At 37.8% G+C, this 24,393-nt stretch overlaps 3 protein-coding genes across 3 annotated transcripts; 2 read left to right on the top strand and 1 right to left on the bottom strand.

Moving 5' to 3' along the window:
- Window positions 1-74: 74 nt before the first annotated feature.
- slc28a1 (solute carrier family 28 member 1) lies at window positions 75-9,200 on the bottom strand. Its single transcript, XM_062420878.1, has 18 exons — window positions 9,156-9,200; window positions 8,824-8,903; window positions 8,663-8,739; window positions 8,180-8,271; window positions 7,788-7,977; window positions 7,543-7,684; window positions 7,179-7,292; window positions 6,376-6,450; window positions 6,193-6,273; window positions 5,988-6,068; window positions 5,522-5,647; window positions 4,885-5,015; window positions 4,622-4,790; window positions 2,544-2,726; window positions 2,328-2,409; window positions 2,137-2,235; window positions 1,953-2,058; window positions 75-1,793 (listed from the first exon to the last, which is right to left on the bottom strand). Exons 1-18 carry the CDS (start codon window positions 9,157-9,159, stop codon window positions 1,673-1,675), a joined length of 1,953 nt encoding a protein of 650 aa, XP_062276862.1. The 5' UTR covers window positions 9,160-9,200; the 3' UTR covers window positions 75-1,672.
- Window positions 9,201-13,818: 4,618 nt separating this feature from the next.
- Window positions 13,819-22,442, top strand: znf592 (zinc finger protein 592). The gene is made up of 9 exons (XM_062420879.1): window positions 13,819-13,951; window positions 14,389-16,649; window positions 17,225-17,403; window positions 17,499-17,672; window positions 17,760-17,919; window positions 18,418-18,678; window positions 19,760-19,863; window positions 19,973-20,114; window positions 20,210-22,442. Exons 2-9 carry the CDS (start codon window positions 14,409-14,411, stop codon window positions 20,699-20,701), a joined length of 3,753 nt encoding a protein of 1,250 aa, XP_062276863.1. The 5' UTR covers window positions 13,819-13,951; window positions 14,389-14,408; the 3' UTR covers window positions 20,702-22,442.
- Window positions 22,443-22,792: 350 nt separating this feature from the next.
- Window positions 22,793-23,341, top strand: nmba (neuromedin Ba). Its single transcript, XM_062421505.1, has 3 exons — window positions 22,793-22,952; window positions 23,045-23,228; window positions 23,320-23,341. Exons 1-3 carry the CDS (start codon window positions 22,793-22,795, stop codon window positions 23,339-23,341), a joined length of 366 nt encoding a protein of 121 aa, XP_062277489.1.
- Window positions 23,342-24,393: the final 1,052 nt, after the last annotated feature.

The following is a 24,393-nucleotide window of genomic DNA, read 5'->3' on the forward strand; positions in this document are numbered from 1 at the left end:
CTTTTATTGAAGATATGTCAGCATTTGTCGTAGTTGTGTTTTGGTTTAAAGAATTGTGATGGGCAAAAGCTACATGACCTCAACCACAGACGTGATTGAGGTCATGTATCCATATTAGGCACTGCATGTTCATCTGTGATGTACATTATGTGTGTAGGGTTTATTTTGGAGATGTTATGTTAGCATTAGAACTGCCTATGCAGCATTTCTTTATGTCTCAAAATTACAGAGCAATTGTGAGCTCATGCTGTGAAAATACAACACCATTTTTAGGTCAAAGATGTTTGTGTGTATTTGTTAATTATGTATGTATACCTGCTTAAACAATCCTCTTTCAGTATTTCAGAGTATATTCTGTTGAATACAACAGACAAAGGAATAGCAGTAAGGGCCTTAAAAATAAACTCTTTAACTGTGGTATGACTATGCTCATTGATATTCAAACACACAAGCTTGTCTCCAGCAACAAGGAAAGCTACTGAATACGTTTCACTGTTATTTGGACCTGACATATGGACTGTGGGATAAAAGCACATGGGCAAAATAACCTAAAGAGCCAACTCAGGATTTTCAGAGGCTTCTTGATCACAAGGCACGGCCCCTAGAGTGAAATGTGTAAAGTTTTACTAGAACTGACAATCAGCCCTAGCTTACCAATAGTTTATCATTAGTAACCGTACCAATCATTAGCATTGCCTTTTTATAAGTTGCAAACCCAGCATGTACTTAAACATTAGGGGTAGAATACAAATAAAAAAGAATCTGTTATCTCATGATGTTTACACAGGTATTCAACTTTATTTAAATTTCCTTTTTAATAATAATACAAAACTGACAAGAGAGCTTCAGAAATTTCTGTAACGGATTCTTGGTTAATGATCTATGAGAGTCTACAGATGAGTTCAAATAGCCACTCTTAAACTTCAACTGTTGTTACTTATACATTTACTTAAACTGCTTGAGGATTTGTTTATGAAAGAAAAAAAACACATGGAGATAAGATATTTGTAATAGCAAAATAAGTAAATGTATGTCAACCAGAAGATGATGGTGAAAATGCTGTCATTTTAAGGTGTGGTGTCATGCAAAACAAATCCTTGTATTGTGTATGTGTACATAAAGTCAAAGGACTAAATTCAAGTGGTGTGAAAAAAAAGTAGTAAACATGAGTGTGTGAGTGAGTGTGCAAGTGGGTGAGTGGCAAAGAAGGATAAATGTGTGTGTTTACAATGTGTGCTGTCTGGTTTGTTATACCATGTCAGGTTTTTTTTTTTTTTTAAATAAAAGTCTAAAACATATGTGTTCAAGCATTCATGTTTTCATGATTTATGTTTTCACTTACATAGGTTTTTATTCATATAAAAAGTGTGATTGTATGTGTAATTATCAATTACACAAAATAATAAAGTCTCATTCAATTAAATTTAAAATGTTTACATTCAACTGCTGATGCCTGAATATTTCCTGAGGTATACAGGATATATTAAGGTGTGTCCTTTTAACCCTTGGCCTTAAATAAAGCTGACATCTGAATTAATTTACAATATAATACAAAAAAGGCACATTTATGTTTAAAGCTATGCATATAGTCTTTACATTTATACATGAACTGTGACAGAAATCACACTGTAACTGAAAGCCGAATTAAAAACAGACACTGATATTTTTTTCTCTAATTACAAACTGCCACATCAGAAAGACCACAACACTGACAACATTTAGAGAAAAACACTGTGACATTTGCTACTGTGCTCCATGATCCTTCAAATGAGATGGTCCCATTGTTTACAGTGCTGCAAGAAAATGAATTTGAGACATAAATGTAAAGAACCACATTTCACAGAAAGGCACATTAACTGCCTGATCTATTAACGCTGTGTTATTGATATTGTGTTTCATGTTTCAATTGAGGCACCAGATAGCATGTTTATAATGAAAATGTAAATTCTCACCTTTGAAAGAGGTCATTACAGCAAGTTTGTATGTTTGCTTCTGTGGCGTTGAACATGGATACCTTGAACAGTTCCACACAGTCAAGCGGAGGAACAAAGAGGATCCCTGAGAAACGAATTAAGAGCCACTCAGTTAATTTGCAAAACAAGATACACATAAATAACTACTTGAAATTTCGCTTACCTGCAATGCAAGCATTGACAAGAGAAACACAAGTCCCGGTGATCATAGCTCTCAACACCAGAGACGAGATATCAGATCTTCTAGATGGGCATATAGTGGCTTTGATAAGAGAAAACGCTCTGTGTCAAAAATCATCACTTATACAGTATCCTGGTGCAAGTAACAAAGTGATGGGATGATAAAATACTCACAAAGGCCTCCAATCACAATTCCCAGTGAGCTGAAGTTGGCAAACCCACACAGAGCATAAGTGGTGATTACTTCTGATCGGACCTGTAACAGAAAGAAACAAAATAATTGAACGATATTGCACATTATGTAAAATACTTGACCGTGTGCTACTTTTACACACCCACACTGACAATGTTCACAACACATAAGAATTCAAACTAAGAACATTTACTCACAGAAATAATTTGTCTGTCCTCAAGTCCATTTATTCTGTTGTCCTTCATTTCAGACAATTTCTCATAAGCCACAAACTCATTGAGGAAGAGCTTTGTGCCAATTAGTTCGGCAATGATGAAACTCTCCTCATATGGTATTCCCATCATGAAGGCCACAGGCATGAACACGTAAGAGCAAACTAACTGTGAACACAAAAATCCAAGTAGTCATTTGGATATCATTAGATTCACTTGTTAACTTTAATGTGAAATATCAATATAAATTAAAGCCGCAAGCGGAGATGGCGGGCCCTCGCTCACCCATGCCACCGCGGGGCCTGAGGCATGGCGGGGCTGTGGCGTGAAGCAGAAAGTGAGAAAAAACCTGGAAGGAGGCCAAAAATGCAATGTTTCATTCATCCAGTAGGGGGCAGTCACAGGTAGTTACACATATGGTCTGGTGTGGTCTGGTGTGTTCAGGGCGGCCACTCATCAGTCATGTGAAGTTTGGAGTGAATTGGACAAAGCATGAAGGAGTTATGAGAGGTTGATGGTTCATCCACCAGGTGGCAGTAATGGGGTGCATGCAGGTGTGTTCAGGGTCAGTCCCTCAGTTTCGTGGAAATCGGACAATGTTGATGCAAAAAATGGCACTTCCTGTTTCCACTAGGGGGAGACATGAGCGACACCCCTATCAGATGGAAGAGGTCTCCACCCTGGACCTGTGTATCAATTTTCATGATGATACGTGTTCAATAAAGCCATCAAAAAGCCAAACGTATTTTCATGGCGAGGAATTGATGGTAGCCACGCCCCCACAGGGACGCCATTACTCGTAGCTTCACAGTGTTCATAATGTAGATTCACCAACTGGTTCTGCATGTTTTAGAAGTGGAATGAAGTTGATGGGGTCAACTATGTATTTTTCATGAATTTAAGTTCACTTCCTGTTACCACCGGGGGGCGCTATGAGTTACGTGGGAAGTTAATATATCGGGACGTTCAGGGCGGAGCCATCATCATGTCCAGCAAGTTTGAAGCTGATTGGATGAAGTATGTGGGCGTGAGAGCCACTCGTATGTACATGGCGAGCACGCCAAAGTTAGTTGAGCCCTGGCAGACACGCCCTTTGACCTACGGATGCGCAGAGCACAACTTAAGCTCAGCTAGGTCTGGAGATGTTGCGTACCTAATTTGAACTTGATCGGGCGAACGCTGTGGGAGGAGTTAATTTTAGGCGGGAAAAATCAAAACCAAAATGGCCGACTTCCTGTTGGGTTGAGGTCATGAGGTCAAGAGGCTTTTTTGCATATGTGGGTATAATACATATGTGTACCGAATTTTGTGAGCATAGGACAAAGTTAGCAAAATTCCCTATGGGCATTTTTGGACTTTGTAGGGGGCGCTATTCCGCCATTCTGCGTCAACCATGTGCGACCACCCAAAAATATCGAATTTCGGTTGAGGCCGGACGTCCGTGCAAAAGTATAAGCATTTTCGCATTTGGGAAAGGGGTGAAATTGGGGCACGAAATGTCGGAAGAATAATAATAATAATAATAATAATAATAAACATTACAATTTCAATAGGGCTTTCGCCAGGCGACTAGCAGTCGCCGCTCGGGCCCTAATAATAATAATAATAATAATAAACATTACAATTTCAATAGGGCTTTCGCCAGTCGACTTGCAGTCGTCGCTCGGGCCCTAATAATAATAAACATTACAATTTCAATAGGGCTTTCGCCAGGCGACTTGCAGTCGCCGCTCGGGCCCTAATAAACATTACAATTTCAATAGGGCTTTCGCCAGGCGACTTGCAGTCGCCGCTCGGGCCCTAATAAATATACATATGTTTGAATAATCAGTTAGAATGTGAGTTAAGCAAATAGATCATCAATACAAATGTAATTAATTAAATAATATGTATTATTCATTGCCATTATTCATTATCCATCTCCATGTTTTTGACAGTGTATGTGAATTTATCAGCCCTTTTAACCCCTTGCAACACGAATTAAATCAAATTTAAAAATTTAAAAATTACTGTACATTATCCATATCTCACAATCAACATATCACCGTTTTGCTAAAACATACCTCAAATGTGATATCAGGATATCCCACCATACCTCCAAGCCAACTCAAAGCTTGATTTATGAACGCGAGGATGGCGAGAAAGGCTATTAAGTTTGCTGCAATGTTAGCAACAAGACCTATTGAGGCAGACGCTCCACTGCTGGCAGCCTCCAAAATGTTCTGTTCATCACTGGTGAGTTTGAAAAAGTTGTTTAATTCACAAGAGTCGCAGAAAAACACTTAGGAAATGAGAAGAAATGATGAGCTAGATATACTGTACACACCCACAGGCTATTTTGATATTCTTATCTGACTTGAAAAGACTTTTCTCTGTCTCTGGGTAAGACAGCTTGGAGATGGCCAATGCGCAGGGAGCAGCCATAACAGAGGCTGATATCAAGGAAGATGCATCAATCTGCAAAATACAATGAAATTCAAAGATGGAGTTACTGTTATAATCAGCAATAGATTACAGTAATTCATATTCTGTATAATGTTGTTAAAATAATACAATTGTAAAACGACTAAACAAAAGAATGATCAAATATTGAAAAGTAAAAATAGCAGTTTCAAATTTTGTGGTTTTGTCTGTTTTAAAACACTAAAGCAGTTTTTCCTTCTTTTAATCCTTATAGTATATTTTGAATGGTACTGGTTGAAAAACTGCTACACTCCTGTAGATTTAAGAATGTTCAACTTACAACTTTTAATGCTTACAACCTTTGAAGAAACTTAACATTTTCAACCTTGCTTTTGCCTAGAAACCTTCTTATTCTTTTACACTCATATTATGAATGGATTTTTAAATATTAAAAGTTATTATTATTATTATTAGTAGTAGTATTATCATTGTTGTTGTTGTTGTTGTTGTTATTACTGTCATTATTATTACATACTGGTATGAAAACCACTTCATCTCACCCCAAATGAGATGAATGCCCCCATGACACTGCCTGCAATTGTGGCAAATCCTCCAGTCATTACAGCATGGATCTCAGATTTGGTCATGTCTTTTAAATAGGGGCGAATCAGCAGCGGCGCCTCAGTCTAGCGCGCACACACATGCACACACACACACACGCACGCACACACACACACACACACACACACACACACACACACACACACACACACACACACACACACTCACACACACACACACACACACACACACACACACACACACACTCACACACACACACACACACACACACACACACACACACACAATGTACAAAACAGAAGAGTAATTGTTAATTAATTAATGTTTTATATAATCATAAAATCAAAGCACGGTGTGATTCAAACTCACTCAAATTTAAATGCAATGTTGTGAGAATAAGGTGAAATATAATGCAGCAAAGACATCAAGCATTGCTCAGAGTACCTGCCCAACAAATATATTGCCTGCAACACTCAAGGTCTCAGTGGGAGAGGTTCCCATTGTTATCTGCATAAGCCATGAGATCTGCGTGGACAAAAACACATGGCTCTTGGTCATATTACTGTATATCACCACAGGTGTAAGCCATGAACACCCAGCCCTCAGGAGCCCCTGATTGTGTGAGTTTTATGTTTGAACCTTACTTTACCTTCAGAATTAGCCACTGCATTATGCCCAAAAAGTAAAGGACTGACATCACACTGCTGAAGAACACAACAATGGGCAAAGCCTGAGGAAGAAATTACAATCACAACTCAGTTTGAATGGCTCATAATCTCAGTGTCTGTATTTGTTGTATTTTGGAAAGGTAAAACTGTAAGCATCTACTCACTTGAAAGGCAAAAATGTCTCCGATCAGATCCCCAAAAACAAATCGTGAGCCTTCTTTGGTGTAGTCGAGGAATATCTAAAATCATGAGACAAAGAAGAAACACAAGTTATATAATTTCAAATGATTCTTTTTTTAAAAATCAATTCATTTATATCATTCATGACAAGATCACTCATTCATTCATATTTTGTAATAAGAACATAATAAAGATTGTAGGCTGAACTACCAATTAAAAGGTGACATGCATGTGCAGACATTCTGCTGATTCAACCCTTGAATGAGGGTGAAGAGCACATAAAGTATCTCTAAAGATAAGCATGCACATGCATGTAGGATATTTTGCTCTGGTAGATAAGGAATTGGGGTGTGTCATACAAGTAAAGTCTGTTATGCAAACCAAGAGTTTCAGGATGATGTATGATGTGACTCGAATAGATATGGTATCATATGGTGAATGACAAAACAGGAATTTTGGACACTCCTATCATTATGCAAAAGGACAATGTTTATGCAAGTTAATTTTTTACTCAAGGATGATTAGAGCTGAGTCTGAGTAATAATCATCAGCTGTGCATCCTATTATCCAATGATATCATTATTTTATGCTTATGCTGACACCTGCTTGTTGCTTTAACTGTATATATACACACACACACACACACACACACACACACACACACACACACACACACACACACACACACACACACACACACACACACACACATATATAAACATATACATATACATATACATATACATATACATATACATATACATATACATATATCTGAGTGTAATACCTGCACTTGTTTTCCAAGCCATTCGAAAGCTATAAGTCCAGGCTCTGTTCTTATAACAAAAAGGCCAATACAGAACTGCATCCCGAGACCCCAGAAGACAGGCCTCCATGACACCTTAAAAAGATTTTTTAAGAAAAAAAGTAGTTTGATTACAAGTGTATCTATCAGGGAGTCTCCATAAAGCTTTGAGTTACCAAGGAAGCACTTCTACTAAACCTTAAGATAATAAAGGCACAAGGCTAAATGATATCCAAGGTCTCCGCAAAACACACCAGAGATAACATGGGAGATAACAGCAAAAGATAACATTTTGAAAAAAGCTGTCATGTTAGTTGTTATTCGTCATAGGGTAAGTAAAACTCACCGCTGTCCTATGTGCTGAGAAGATGAACAAAAGCAGAATGAACATGCACACACCTCCGAATGAGATGAGCTGCTCAGGACGTTTGCTTGTGTCCCAGACGAGCCAAAAAACAAGCAGGACCACAACAACAAGCATGAAAACCCTGCAATAAAAAACCCCACACCTTTGCTCATTAACAGATTCCGTCCTGTGCAGCCAATTATCGAACACAGAACAGTGTAGCTGAACACATCACGTCCACTCACCATTTTATCCATTTGAAGTTAGATTTAAAGCATTTTACTGCAGGTTTGAAACACTGACTGATGCTTTTTCCCTTGTATGTCTTCAAAAGTTCATAGGATTTTACTACAACAGCCAAACTGGTGAGGACCACAAGAGCGATGGCCCTCTGGAAATCCAATACACAGGCTGCGATGAAGTATGCCACATAACCTACAGAACAAAAAAAGAGCATTTGGCCAAGAATAAGTGTCCATGTTCAAATGAGTATTACTGCCTTGTCATAGTCTTCACAAGAAATAGCCTTGATCTTGAAAGTGTGCAAAAGACTGCTTTTTTCCCTTTTTTTTTACACAATGAACTGCTACTGTCTGTAAAAAAGAATCAACACAAATGAACAGACTTTTAATATTACCTGCTCCAAGTATGCCCAGCACAATGTATTTGAAGGTTTTTGAGTGAGCCGTGATGTAATCCTCTGTGGCATTAATCGGCTTGGAAACTTGGCTAAAGTACAGAACAAATCAAAATTGATTTTCGCTTGGGTATAAAACATAATTTCAACATTTCAAATATCTGTGAATAAAAAAATGTCTTTCTTATAATTCCATAGATTCAGTTTCAAGTAATGTATATTTGCCCAAAGACTGTTTTCTGTATTAAATATCAAACCAACAACAGTCAGCAGGATTACAGAAAGCTATTGCACAGATTTTTGTGTGTGTATGTTAATTATACTTTATTTATATACATAGGATAAACAAAATAAATGTTACAGACACATAATGCAGCGTTCTTGCTGTAATGACTACACTAAAAACAGTTACACTGCCCAATAAAGCAGTTACTAATCTAGTTTTACAGAAAGCAGTCAAGTTATAGAATTAAACTGACACACCTCAGGTATGATCCCAAACTCTTTTTTTTCTTTTGAGTCTGGCTTTTGACACTGCTACTATCCGTCATGTTGTCCTCCTGAGAAAATTACATTATTTTACTGAATGAAAACAAAATAATAATTTTGCACCATTTCCTCTAAAGACAAAAGGTAAAACATACCTCTATGTCAAAAGCTTGGTTGTCCACGCCATTTTCGTTGGCGTGGTTTGCACTTTTGAGCTGGATACCGTTGGTTTCCACTGAAAAAAAAGAAACATTGTTCACTTCTATGCAGCAGCCTTTGGAAAAGCAGCTTTAACTTTAACAACCAGGAATGCCAAACAACCAACGAGCTGTGTTCCTCTCTCCGTGAGATAAAATAATCTTAAAATAAATCCACAGTGTCTTTACAGCTTATCTTGACGAAGAGGAAAAAGAAGAATGGTGCACAAAAACACCAGTTCACAACTGTAAAACAAACAATTCAAAGAAAAGCAGAGCTAATGGCTTACTCATTGTGCTTCCTCCTAAACCCGTCTGTCAAATGCTGTGTTGTAAAATACACTGCAGGAAAATATACTCTGCCCTCTATGAAAAATCTTATCATTAATTAACAGACACGTTACGTGCTGCTCTGATCTATCAGGAAGTACATGACATCGGCATAAGTATGATAATGAATCAGAAATGATTTAATGGGACTGATGAAGAAATACTCGTACGTGATGTTGAAAAAGTAGTGCATGTGACGCATGATTTGTTTTTCCAAATGCAAATTCACAGGAACTGACTTTAAAATAGACACGTTGATATTTGCTAATACAGGGCAATACTAGTATATTAATCATGAATGGGTTTATAAGGAGGCTCCTCCCATGTTTAAAGTATGTCCTAAACAGTCATATTGTTCCTTTTTATAAAGAGGACTTTGCAATAGTGTGTTTTTCTGAGGCAATCCACAACATGATGATAAGATCTGTCTATTACTATCTTGAGAAAAAAACTATGAATTGTAACTTACAAATGTTCATTTTGTGGCAGAGGACATTCATATTTTCAAACAGGCTACAATACAAGAAGCTATTTTATATGGTTGGACGAAAAATAATTATTTCTCCTGCAATTAGAGTGGATGTAGCGCACATTATTCCAGTAAAAGAGCCCAAAGAAAACCACTTTATGTGAAATTAAATCCTATTGTGTATGCCATCAAGGGTCTTCATATGTCTATTCGGGAAAAGTCTGCACTGTCAAATTGTCTCTCATTTTATGACAGTTTCTCATCTGTTTACGCAGTTATTTTGTAGAAAAAGTACATTGAGCATCTGCTGCATAACCAGATATCCTCCAAATCAGCTTTAATGTGGTCCATTAAATATATTGCATTGCAATCTGTACTTTCAGGGTGATGATTCATGATTGGTTTTAATGGTGGCTATTTGCTCTTCACGTGGCTGTTCAAAATTGATCTTAATCACCCCCAAAAAATCTTGGATTCCTTTTTAAAATGGAGTAGGTCCATGGTTCATAACACTCAATGGGGTCTTAGTGTGTCTGGATGAAGATGATAAACATTAATTCTTATTTACAAGTTCAGGATATTTGTGCTCATTAATATTTCACCATACCAGTGGACCCTAAAATCCATTAGCAGAGGTTTATGACCCAACAGATTTTGTTGTGTAACATTAAATGCAATGGTCCGGCAGCCCAAAGATATTCTTGTTTTGCACACCATCAACTCATTTGCCATCAGAATTAATTGGACTATTTAGATGTGGGAGTCATAGCTGTAACTGAAAAACAGACTTGTTAAAGGATGACTTTAACATGCATTGAAGAAATGAAACCGGCAACATTTGTAAAGCTATTTGCTATTATTTATTTATGTTATTTTATTTTATTTTATTAATGTTCAGGTTCTAATGTGTTTGTCTGTGAATTAAGAATCATTAAATAAGACTAAAGACAGTAGTAAACACACAGAACATTATAAATTCTGCCAGCTAGTTTTAACTACTTGAACTACACAGTTAGCTAGTTTAGTCCTGTGGTTCCCAGCCTAGAGGTCGGGCCCCCCCAAAGGCTCACAAGATAAATCTGAAACATCTGAAATGTGACCCAGACTATTCACTGCTTTTTGTAAGACATGAAAAGCAAAAAAGTTTGTAAACCATTGGTTTAATTTTTAACAAAGTGCTGCATTTTAAAAGCGTGTTACATTATCCATTGTGTCAAATCTTCATCTAAAAAGTAACTAAAGCTGTCAAATAAATATAATGCCATGGAAAATTAAATGTTTCTCTCTGAAATGTAGTGAAGTCAATGGAGTCAAAATGGAAATGTAAAGTACCTCAAAATGAAATACTAAATTATTATTAGTTTTTGTATTACAGTGACTTTCTGTAATCATTCACTCACTCACTACATTCAAAGCACTGGCTCTACAGTCAGTGATACTGTTGTTGTTACGTTACTGCAGCTCTTTTTTTGTTTTTTTCATGTCATAATAAAGTGATTCATGCCTCTGTGTGTAAGTGTGTGTGCATTTAACAGGAATTGAAGTCAGTACAGCCTGACTAGCGGGAAACACATGAACAGTAAAAACCCTCAATTTTGTCTTACAGGACATTTACATGAATTAAAACTAGCTCCCTCAAAATTTAAACTGTATAATATAAACTCCAATGGCCGTCAAAGCTGAACCTGCCCCTACTCCCAAAGTGAGAGTATCGTCACAAAGGCCAAAACTGATGGGGAACTTTGGCAGTCCCTGTCAAATCACAGTCAAAAATTTTAGAGAGCATGATTTGAGAATTGCTTAAGGTGGACAAAGTGTAAATACTATTAAATAAAACCGTTCATTGTGAATGTATCTGATTCAGTTAATCATTTAATGTGGATAATCCACTTATCAGTACTGCTTGCCAGGAAATCTTTCATACACATATTAAAAGCAAACAATAAAACAATGATTTATCTTTCTCTGCAATTCATTGTGATTTACAACATATTCAGACTGCTAACAACAGCAAACAGTGGAGCTGATGCGTGATGGCTTTTATTTACACTGTTTAGTTAATTGACGATCTACTAAACACTTCTGCCACTCACAATGGATTGGAGGACACTGAGCATTACACGACACATGGGTTGTTTGTTAAGAACAACATCCAAGATATAAATCTAACTTTAAAATAGGTCTTTTTTTCCAGTTAAGCAGTACGTAACATGTGGCCAAAGAACACTGGCCAAAATCCCCAGCTAATTGTCTTGTTCGATTACTGAGATAAAACCACAGATACTCGCATGTGTATATACTGTGTATATATATATGACATAAAAAGCTTACAAGTCATGTGAATGGTTCCCATTCCTTTCCACATAACCTGAACATGAGCATGGGCATTAGTGTAAGCCTGGTAAGACTCTCATTCAGATTGTAGACTCAGTGCAGCTGAGTCAAACTGTAATATTACAAGTAATAGTAATAAAACAGTAAAACAGCAATAGTAATAAAACAGACAAGACATGTAAGACGCTTTGAGAAGCGATGTATAGATCTGACTGATTTCTGCTAGCCTTAAATTTTAAAGCAGGGAGCTCCAGAGCTGAGCTTGATTGCAAAAGCCCAGACACATATAATACATATACTGTATATACTTTTTAACCAGTTTACTGAAAGATCCAGATTACATGCACAAATAGGTTTGAACAGACAATGCTGAACAGTGGCAAAAGCATGATGGGCTGTTATGAGCCCATATATTCAGGGCTAGTCATCCATGCATATCTTTTACAATAATTTTTGGTGTAGGGCCAGGCAACGTGCAAGCAAGATCGTCCTTAACTCATCCCACCCTGAACACACCTCCTTGGGAAAAGACTGAGATCAATAAAAACCTGACACGGAAACCGCTTCTTTCACGAGGCTGTTGCCCTATTAAATAACTTAACTATACTGTTATCACACTGGACTTTACATCTCACATCCCTCTTTCAAATGCACTTGTCACTTTATTTCATGAAGCTGGACTTAACACTGTACTTAACACTGTTCAGCCTCTACTGTTACATAATGTAACTTAATTGTGCATGTCACATTTAATTTTTGCACTTGTCACTACTTCAATATTTCATTTCAAGCTTTATATCCCATTTCAAAACTATCTTTACATTATGTGAACAGATTTCACATAATTTATTTTTAGTACTAACTTGTTTATTTTATTATCTCATTATTATAACCTTACTCCTTTCATATTTGTATTCCTCTATGTCGTGTTTGTGAGAGCATAAGCCAAGACACATCTTTATATGCTGCATACTTAGCTAATAAACTGATTCTGAGATTGTGATACCTACCTACCTCTACCTCAACTTACCAAAAACAATTTACCAGTGTTGGGGAGTAACTAGTTACATGTAACAGCATTATGTAGTTTAATTACAAAATATATGTAACTGTAATCCATTACAGTTTGTGAGAAAAAAATTGTAATTAAATTACAGTTACTCTATTGCTGTTTTTTATTTATTTGAAAACTTAAAAAAAATATTTTTTAAATAAATCATGACGTGGACCTTCTCACGGTATCAATTAAACCCATGTCAGACTTTTTACTTTTTTCATAAAATATCTTTATTTTATATTCCACAATCTACATGAACTAATGAATACATGTTCAAATAAGAGATAAATCTTGCTTTATAAGAAATTATCTCCCTTATAAAATGTCACTGTCCATGAAAAACACCTGAACTTATTTTGGTGGCTTAATGGGTACACTTACAGTTGAAAACATTTGTTAGAAAATTAGAAAAATAATCAAAAAGTAATCAAATGTAATGAGTTACATTACTTTGATTAAGTAATTGAAATAGTTACATTACTTATTACATTTTAGATAGGGTAACTAGTAATCTGTAATTACATATCCAAAGTAACCTTCCCAACCTTGTATTTTAACAATAAGCCACTGCATACAATAAACTGCATTAATCCCTGCAGAGTTTCAGGGGACACATTAGCTAGAAATATCTGCAATGGTTGCAATACTCCAGAAAACCAATAGAAGTAGCAAACATCCCATGGCACCGCCTCTCGCCTGTAAGACAGCGTTCAGGGTTGTACTCTCTAAGACACAAGGAAAAGGAAAACGAAGTTAAGGCTAGTAGCTAGTAGCCTTAATTTAGCTATGAAACCCAGCTGCAGCTAGCTACAGTATCTAGCTGGCGAACACATCGCCTGCAACTAATTTTGCTACCTAATTTATTAGAGCTGTTACATTTAATCGCGGAGCAAATGGTAAGCCGACTGGTGCATCAATATATGACAAATGGGGACTGCTTGTCTATGGTTTATGCGCCAGTGCTTTGCTAAGCTACAATCCTAACTAGCTAAAGCTAACGTCAAGACCTGTAGTTAAATTGGGCCTTTGAAGAATTTGATATGTGGTAAGGTTAGGGCCACATTTGTCTGTACTAAATGCTAATGTGCATACGGCGTGTATTAATGTATGCTTTGCTATAAAATAGTAGACGGAGAGCAAAAGTCGTTACGGGTTAGCTTGCTAGCTAAAGCTAAAGTTTGCATAGAGATAGCTCCCCAGCTGTTACAGATATTATCCACTTTGTAAAACAACACTTTTTAGGTTGTCATCAGCTCCTACATCTCTCCCTGCAGCGACCACTGTGCAAATGGACAGATACGATAACAAGTTTACCCTCTCTGTGTTTCTGCAGGTTTATGAGACTTTGCAGCCATGGGTGACATGAAAACCCCAGATTTTGATGATCTGCTGGCTGCCTTTGATATCCCGGATGCCCCGGGGTTGGATGCTAAAGAGCCCAACCAGGAGAGTCATGAGGAGACAGAAAGTCATCTGAAACACACAGGGATATGTCTGGATGACAGCTTATTGAGTAGCCAAGCTGTCACTACAGCAGATATTCCTGCTGTAAGTGTCATTGTGAAAAACACAAGTCGCCAGGAGTCATTGGAAAGTTTTGATGACGGGCTTCACACAAGTCCAGAATTGCAAAATGGATTCAGGTCTCAAGAGACTTCCATTGACTCTGTTGAAACAACTAACACTGGCTTTTCCAAATCATTTGTCTCTGCTTTGAATGGGGAGAGTTCAAGAGAGCTTCTTGGAAAGGCACCTATTCAGCACAAACCTGATGGAACACCAATATTTTCACAGTCACTTTCTCATTTTAGTCCAATATCCAGTCCTGAGTCTGAAGACACGCAGTGTAGAATAGATGAAATGCATCCAAAACAAGAAAGACCCTGTTTTCCAGAAGCTTGCGTTTTGGTGGAGCCTTCAATCCCAGACAGTCAAAAAAAATTGGACCTCAGCGTGTTTGATGAATGTGTAAAGGACTCTGATACTCCTAAGAACATTCAAAGGAGCAGAGCAGAAAGTGCCAGCAGTGAGGAGCCGTCTGACAGCTGTGTCAGTAATGAAACTGATAAAACATCTAGAGTGCACACTGCACTTCCCCCTCCAAGCGGTAACCAGAACTTGATTGAGAACTGCAATTCAGGAAGCCCAGTGGATGTTTCCACATCTTATCCACATGTCAATTCTCAGACATCTAAGTTATCATCTTGCCTTGAGGCTCTGGTGGCTTTGAATGCTAGAAAAGATCCCAGTGAGCACACTACCCCCAGAGAGTCATCAACCATTCAGAATGACTGTATGAAATACAGCCCTAAGGTGCCTATATCCCCACGAAGTCCCAGAAGTCCACTCGAAGCTGTGAGACGGCTGATGAAACCATCTGACAGCCCTGTAAGCATCTGCAGTGATAGTAGCGGCAAAGCATCCCCTGTTGTGGCATCTGGATCACCCCCTGCCATACCAAGAGTCAGAATTAAGACCATCAAAACTACAACAGGGCAGATAAAGCGCACTGTCACCAGTGTGCTGCCTGATTCAGAAACAGATGAAGTTCATTCTGCCTATGAATCCTCTCCCTCGCAGAGTATGATAAGTGAAGATTCTTACAGTAATATGTCTCCTCATCAGTCTCAAATTGCAACTGTAGAAAGCATTGCAGGATTGCAGACTAAAGGAACCCCATTTAGTACATCTTCCCCAAAACGTTTACACAACAAATCAGAGGCAAACTCTAGAAGATCAGGTATAATGGACTCTTCAACAATTTTCCATAATACCAGTGGTCCTGTCAAAAGATCTATTGCACGTCAGGGGCATAAACCAAAGAGAGTATCAGCTACAACAGGCCATACAACTAGCACAAACTTCCTTCCCAAAGCAATGCACTTAGCAAGTCTGAACCTTGTCCCGCACAGTGTTGCTGCCTCAGTAACTGCACGGTCCACCTCTCACCAACAGAGCCAGCACGCGCTCTCCTCAACAGTGTACAGCACTGTCCCCTTGGTGCATCAGGTGAAAACAGCCAACCCTTACCCGCGAACCTCCATCCCCAACACAGCAGCAGCAGCAACCGTAAACAGGCTATTGAGTAACACCAACCCTGTGCCTACATATGTGCCAAACCTTAGCCCACCTCCAGAGAGCAACATCAACCTTCCACCGCGTGGGTACTGTTGCCACGAGTGTGGGGACTCCTTCGGGATAGAGAGGAGTCTCGTGTATCATTACAGCAGGAGGAGTGTTCACATTGAAGTAGGATGTACGCATTGCGCGAAGACGATGGTGTTCTTCAACAAGTGTGCGCTGTTGGCACATGCACGGGAGCACAAGAACAATGGTATGGTGATGCAGTGCACGCAGCTCCATATGAAACCCATAGCAGAGGAACAAATGTTTGTTCCTCTGAGTGCTGAACCAGTAAAAGTGGACTCTCACACCACACCATCACCCTCACCTAAAAATCAACCAGTCATGCCCCTATATCCAGACAATGTCATCCGCCACAGACTTCGCTGTTTGGAGTGTAACAAGCAGTTATCTGACTACAAAGCACTTGTGGGCCATTACCAGAGGCTTACTGAAGATATCGAAGGATTAGTGAGTTGATGTTTTATTGAAATAGTGAATGATAAAATTTGTAATATCCTGTATGTTTGTGATTGTCATCAAATCCAATGAATAGACCATAATCAAAAGTACTTTGGTCTGTCTCCACATGTTATGACTTCCCCAGCCTGTCTGTAGTACTCAGTCTTAAAACCCATTTGTTTCTGCTGAATAAGTCATTTTAACAGATTCGTTTTTTAGCAAATGGGTCAAGTATTTTCAGCTGAGGATTGTCAGTATTTACGACAGCGTATGTGGGATTGACTCAAAATAGACTAGAGTAGCCATGTTCATTTAATGAAAGAGCATGTCAGCCAGTTTGCTGAAAACAATGTAGGTCTGTAGCACAGATGAATAAGCTACAAGAGTCCTTCACCTGGTCCAATACTTGGTTGCGAGATGAATTCATCGTTGTTTCTCGTCTTTCTTGTTGTTTTCTCGTCATGTAATAGAAAAACTTAAATATCACCATTTATCCTTTCCAGGGTTTGTGACAAGTATCTTTATATTGACTGTGTTTCTTCTTCATATTTTTTATACTGTTCTCTCATGTTCTTCTTTTACAGATGTGTAAGGTTTGCTCAATGTTGCTACCCAACAAGTGCAGCTTCAGAGCTCACCAACGCATCCACACTCACAAGTCCCCTTACTGTTGTCCTGAGTGCGGTGCCCTGAGTCGCTCTGCTGACATACAGAAGCATGTCAAGGAAAACTGTCTGCACTATGCACGCAAAGCCTGGTACAAGTAAGTGACCGTGCATTAAAAAAGCAGTTCTTATTAAAAAGTATGAGTGATTTACAATGATGGCAAAGTGACATTATGCTGCCTTTTTCCTCCAGGTGTCTTCACTGTGATATGGTTTTCAAGACCCTTCAAGGACAAAAGACTCACATCGAAGAGAAACATTGTGAAATCTTATACAAGTGCTCCATCTGTCCAGTTGCGTGCAAGACCTCAGACAGCTGTGAAGTTCATCTGAAAAATAAGCACAATTCTAACAAAGTTTCCCCTCAGTAAGTGAACATCGTGTGACCTGACTGTTAAAACTTGCACATTTCTATTTTACAGCCCATTTGAACCATTATCTCTTTGTATTGCAGGTTAATCTTTAAGTGTTCATGTGAGAAAATGTTCAAGAAAAAGCAGTTACTGTTTCAGCATTTCCATCAGGACGCCAACAAGCGCCTCGTGTGTATATTCAAGTGCCCAGAATGTAACTCAGTCTTTCCACAAAAGCATCTGTTAATGCAACACTTCAAGGTTAGTCTTGACTGTATTTCTTCTACATAAAGACATTTTTTGTATCTTTGTCAGCATAATATATACTCCCTGCAAGCAATCTTTTCTGCGTGTATTTGTTGGTTGGATTTCATTATGTATGAAGAGGTTAAACATTTATCCACATTTTTGTGGATACATTTGCATAATGAAAACAAATGGCCGCTGCCTACTAATTTCTATCATTTCTGTGGAAAATTATGTTATAACTGTGCAACAAAGTGACATTTCACTTTTGATTAAAGTTGTTCATTATTATAAAGTTCAGCAAGAATTAATGTTAGCTTTCGTTAACATGAATTAATACGCAATACCAAAAACACGGTGCACAATAATAGACATGGTAAATTAGTCTTGGTTCACCACATCAGCAACAGAATAGTCAAATATGATTTTTAGTAAATTACATGTTTAATGGCAGTAGTATTGTCATGTTTGGTCAGTCTTTGTAATTTTTGCCATTCATTTTCTGTTTTTTAGAGTGTTCACGGAGGAGACGTGAGACCAGAGGCAGACAAGAACAGTAAACAAACTGTCAGAAGTGACTGGCACCAGGATGCACATTCCGTCCAACAGCAGAAGGGTCACAACCCTGTTAAACGCACAGATAATCCCAGAAAAAAGGCAGAGCAGGAAGGCAAACCTCGTGTGAAGCCCACCGGCTGGACGTGTGGGGAATGTCTCCAGTGGTTCCCTGAACGAGACTCGTATGTTTCCCACATGAAGACCAACCATGGAAAGGTGAGGGATCTTGAATTCCCCCATAATGAATTGTGTTCATGTTGAACCCAAACATTGAATTGCTGCTGCTCACTTGAATACATTTCTTGGCTTCCTTCGGAGCTCACTTTTTACATCCTAAAACAGCTCATTTTTCCATTAAAGTGTAATCTCCATCAATCAAACAGTGCCTCTACTTTCTATATGCTGTCAACATTTTTAAATTTACAATTTTATGGACCATTAATGAACAACTATTAATCACTCTAGCTTCCATGAGCTCATCAGTTTTATTACGAGCGTATAGTGTTGTCGGGCGGGGGAACAAAGACAGATTAGATTGGATAGATAAGATAACACTTCACTGAGTCCTGTGACGTAAATGTAGGTATTAAAGCATCCGAGTGAGAGAGAGAGAAAAAAAACCCCAAAACGCATGGACAAAATCCCAGTTTCATTCAGCCTGCTTAAAAGCTATATTAATATATTAATTATTACATTAATATTACACAGACTGAGTTTTAGTGTTTTTATCTGAAGAGTCAGTCTGGTTGAAAATACTTCGGTCACCTACTGTCTGTTTAAACTCATCATGAGCCGCCCTGCTGTAATGACAGCTGGCTCAGAGGACAGTGAAAACTGTACCTGAGGTCTGACTGGGTGTTGATTTAACGTGCGAATGGTTTTAGACAATCTCCTGCCATTTTGATTCTGGTGTGAACATCTTTTACAGTTAAATGGGTTTTAATATCTGCTTAAGTGTTTACCTGTTGCTAATTCTCAGCTACATGATGGTATTTAACTGTTCAGTTCGGTCTTCTGGATTTTTATTTGATGTATTGTTGGAAAGGCAATAAAGATTAAAACTGCCCTTTATGGCTGAGTGTGACACAATCACTCAAATAAACGTGTTAGATATTAAAGATTAAAACAGCCCTTTATGGCTGAGTGTGACACAATAACTCAAATAAACGTATTGGATATTAATGATTTCCTCATAATCATTAATTAGGAAGTGCAAGTTATATTTGTCATGGTTGTATAGTCACTCTGTTCAACTCTATTTTTAATTTAACTTTTTTATCTCCCTCTGTCATTGAAGAAGTATCCCTGTCGACAATGTGAGCAGTCTTTCAACTCTACAACCAGTTTAAGACGACACATTCGCAATGACCACGATGGGAAAAAGAAAATATACACTTGTTGGTAAGATTATGTTTGAAAATTAACAAATTGCTATTGAATCATGAATTCATTATTCCAGTTCATTATTGCCAACTCTTTTTTATTTATTGATTTATTTTTTACCTTAAAGGTATTGCACGGATACAAAGACCATATTTAGGACGAGTGTGATGTTGAAGAACCACATCAGTCTTATGCATGGAATAAAAAACCCCGATCTAGGCCAAATGCCAAAAACAGCCATCCAGGAATGCAAAACGGCTTCAGGCAAGGTACTTATTTAATATTTCTTAACACAAATCACAAACTACAAGCTATGAATGCTATAGGACATCATTTTAAGATACGTAACTTTTTTGATTTGCAGGGTCTTATATTACAAAAGCCTGCCATGGGGACACAGGAGGAGGGGCAGGATCGCACTGGCAGTCTGGAGGCTCCTTCAGCGAAGCGACTGAAAACTCAATACCGCTGCTCAAAGTGTGGTTTCATCACAGACGACGACACACAGTTCCAGCAGCATATACCTCAGCATAAAACGGATGAAAACACTCCTCAGTGCCTTCACTGCGGCCTGTGTTTCACATCTGTGCTGTCACTCAACAGACATCTTTTCATCGTACACAAAGTCAAAGATCCTGAGGAAGAAGAGAAAGGAGGGGTTAGTGAGAAGAAGAAGAAGAAGCAGCAGCAAGTTGGATCAGCAGAGACCAGTGAGGTGAACGACCTGTTACTGGAGCTAAATGAAACTCAGTCCTCACAAGCAGGAGAGCCAACAAGTCTGCAGTGTGACAAGACCGCAGAGTGTAATTTAAAACTGAGCACTCACTCTCAGACACAAGCCGTCTCTCTGCGGTAGTAAGAGCCACCTCAACACACCTTCGAAGCTGCTTTAATAGCTTCAGTGTTCATATTAAAGTATTTAACGATGCTCGATGCTCTGCATGGAGGTGGTACAAAGTCATTGGGCTTTTTTATTTTTTAAATCCCTCTTAAAATATTCAGAAGCAGTGCAGCACATTCAAACGGTTTCATAAAGAACAGTATTTTCATACATACAAGGACGTATTGATAATCATTTTTCAATTATTTTTATTTAACTTTGCATGCTGGCAATATATTCCTTTTGCCTTTCAGACGACAGCATATAACAGCTTCTTTCTTTTTTTAATAAACAAATGTTGCATCCACCCTGACAGAAAACCAAGGAATGTCTATTAGTTTTAAGGTCTGGTAGTGATTGATGTCAGAGAAGTGGTGGATTTTCTCCTTTTGTAATCAACAGCAATTCAAATTGCTTAAATGTTGTCTAAAGTATTTAATGCTACACACTATTACCTGGATATGATCCAGGTTACTGTTTATTATAACAGCGTTGCAGTTCATTTGCAGTACAAAGCTAGAATTTTAGTTGTCATTTATTACAAAACATAGTATAGTTAAATATTCATTTAAAAGCATTACTTCTGCGTTCATGCTAAACAGTTCATCTAAAAAAGTGAGATAAAAAACAGGCTTGGATTTGCCTTGCTAAGCAAAGCCTACTGAAGTTAGGCTACCGTATATGCAAGAACAAGACATGCTTTTGACTATATAAGCATTCTGAAAAGCTTTTGTTTTAAGGTTTATTGAAAATGTTTGATTTGTGGGTACATGTGTTGTCCCAGATCTGGCCTTTTTTTATTTTTTATTTTTTTAACATGTTCTGGTTTTCTTGTTGAATGAGTGTTCAGTGAAAAGGAGGGTTATTGGATGTGTGTTTCAGCAGTATTGAAAATACCTCAAATTGCCAGAAGTGTATTTTTCAGGCAAGTGAACGGTCAATGTTATGTCAAATCAGGGTACATTGTTTTGGGTAATCCAGATCAGGTGTGAAAGTGACATGTGATGGTTTATCGGAGTGAACATTTTATAAACCGGGACCTGTTAACATGACATTTCTCATACTAATAATAATAATAATTATACGAGTAAGATGGAGGAGTTTGTTTAATGCATGATCATTTAATAGCTCACAATGTTGGAAAGCTATTGTTGGCAGGTTCTGATTTGTAAAGCTGCACTTCTTGTTTTGTATTGAATACATGACGGTACCTACCTCCATGGTAAAAGGAAGTGATGAATAATTAGTGTTAAATGTTGAAAGGCTTTGAGGAGTTGCAGATAATCTCAGTGCAATGTAAAATTAGTTTATAGAATGTGTATTATCCCACATTATTCAATTTTATAAATTATTTTGGGAATGATATTAAGGCTATATGGTCATATTGACTTAACTGGCAAGTGAACTTTTCTATGTAAGTGCTATGTGAGCTCTTTATTTCTCTGTAATCTTGAGTCCTTAAATCACCAAAATGCAGCTGTTTGTCTGCAGAGGCTGAAGAGAAAGTCTTGTTCACGACTTGTTCTTTTGTAGTGCTTGTTGAAAGATATTTGTACTTTTGATACTGTGTACAGTGAGGACTTGTGTTGGAAAGTAACGTGTACATACAGTAGCCAATGAACCCTGGATTCACAGCATTTCTTAAGCCATTACATCTATTCAGCATGCAGTGGCACATGTGCCTTGCTGTTATGTTTACTTAAAGTACTTACAAATAAATTGGTGGATTTAATTATATCCCTGCTTTGTCTTTTTTTCTTCTTTTCCTCCCCAAAGTATTTACTTGTGTGTGATAATTAGTGGTTCTGCATTGAGGTCACGTATCTCACAATCGTCACAGCATGTCAGAATGGCAAAAGACACCCTAATGTGCATCATGCGTCCAATAAGAAACCAACCCCAGATAGATGATGCCATCCCATTAGAATATTAAGCCCATCCTATAGTAGCAGGATGGGCTTAATATTGCTATATAGGATAAAGCAGTATAACTGCCTGTCCCCAAATTGACAGAACAGCAAAGAGATTTTTTAGCTGGAATTAAATTGCATCAAACACGTTTGAGGAATGAGAGGCACATTGACAAAGATCTGCAGAGCAGGATTCCTGTCTTTCATCCTCATCTCGTACATCGCAATTACGTCTTCAATGACTCTTGATTTAACTGAGCTGAGAAATAAAGTTTCAAAGATCAAGGTGAATCCAAGAGGGAATCTGTGGGCAACAGGTAAGAAAAAGTATGTAAATTATGTTCCATGATTTTGCAGTTTTTAACAAATATTTTCTCTCAGTTTTCTTTTTTCTTTTGTTTTTACTTAGGACATTTCATGGGCAAGAAAAGTGTGGTTGACAGTTCCTTTATGGAGTCTGCCTTTGAGGATCTAAATGTTCCCACTGAAGTCAGGGCTGTTAGTCCTGCGTACAGAGTGAAGGACCTGCAGTCGCTGCTCATTCAGATGCTGAAAACTACCCAACAAGCACAACGGAAACAGACACTGGACATGTCAGTTTATTAATATTGTCCTCATCATCATTTATTGTTATCATTATTATTATTGCTTAAACAACTGATGATATGTTTTCCATTCATTCAGAGGAGAAGTGGATCCTGCTTGAGGAGCATTTCAACCAACTTGTTACATATTTACTGTAACAATATGAACTCCCACAGATGAAGAGGCGTTTTAAAATCTTCTTGTGACAAATAAAGCTCTTGTATAAATACATTTACATATATTTCAGTGTGATAAGTTATATTGTATATCACAATGTGATGTCAGTCTGCAGTGTTTTGTTCTGTTAATAAACTAGTGCTGAAAGCTTGACCTGAGTCAGACTTTTTTGCTGATTTTCACTTTGAAATATTCTACTGTATTGTATTAACACGACCAAAGTCTTTATTTCTATGATTTAAAAGAATGTTGACATAATATTAAAAATATCCAGGCAAGAGCAACAAGAAAAACACAAATAAGTATAGTTGTAAAATATAACAAGGCTGAGGATTAAAGTATAATCAGATCAGAAATTAAAAAGAAATGGAAGGAAGAGTGGGACAGAGATACTATACAGCTCTCAAAGAAAAGTCAGAGAAATGAGAGGATCTTATGGTCTTCACTTTGTGGATTTAATTTCACGAGTATTTTACTTTTATTTTACTACAAGTTAGCCCTATGAGAGAATGTATAAATCTGACTATTGTGTTCATAGGTTTCACATTCTTCATTGTTATTCTTACAATCGTCAGTATTGGGTGGGGGGTGGGGGACCTTGAGAGCAGGGTGCAAACTACAGGGGAGCCAGGGGCAGCTTGGCTACTCTTAATAAGACATGAGCTCCCCTCAAAAACATGATTCGTGAAATGTTGTGTTGGGTCTCTAAAATATTGACAATGCTACTACTCCCATGCATTTCTATTTTTCGGTATGTTCATCATCATGGATCATGGGTAAAGTGGGGCTATTTTTGATGTATGATTGATTCATGAGGGTTTTTCATTACTAATTCAGTATGGAATCCGCTGAAAGCCATGGGATAGCCCGCACCCTGCTTTAGAAAACCACCGATGAAGGTACAGAGACTATTCTCCTTTATTCAGTTTTTTTTTTTTAGAAAACACAATATACTCCAATCCAGAAGGTGGCAGTAATGCATCTAAAAACTGTTTA

The sequence above is a fragment of the Scomber scombrus genome, chromosome 6 (genome assembly GCF_963691925.1).
Source record: "Scomber scombrus chromosome 6, fScoSco1.1, whole genome shotgun sequence".
NCBI classification, from domain to species: Eukaryota; Metazoa; Chordata; class Actinopteri; order Scombriformes; family Scombridae; genus Scomber; species Scomber scombrus.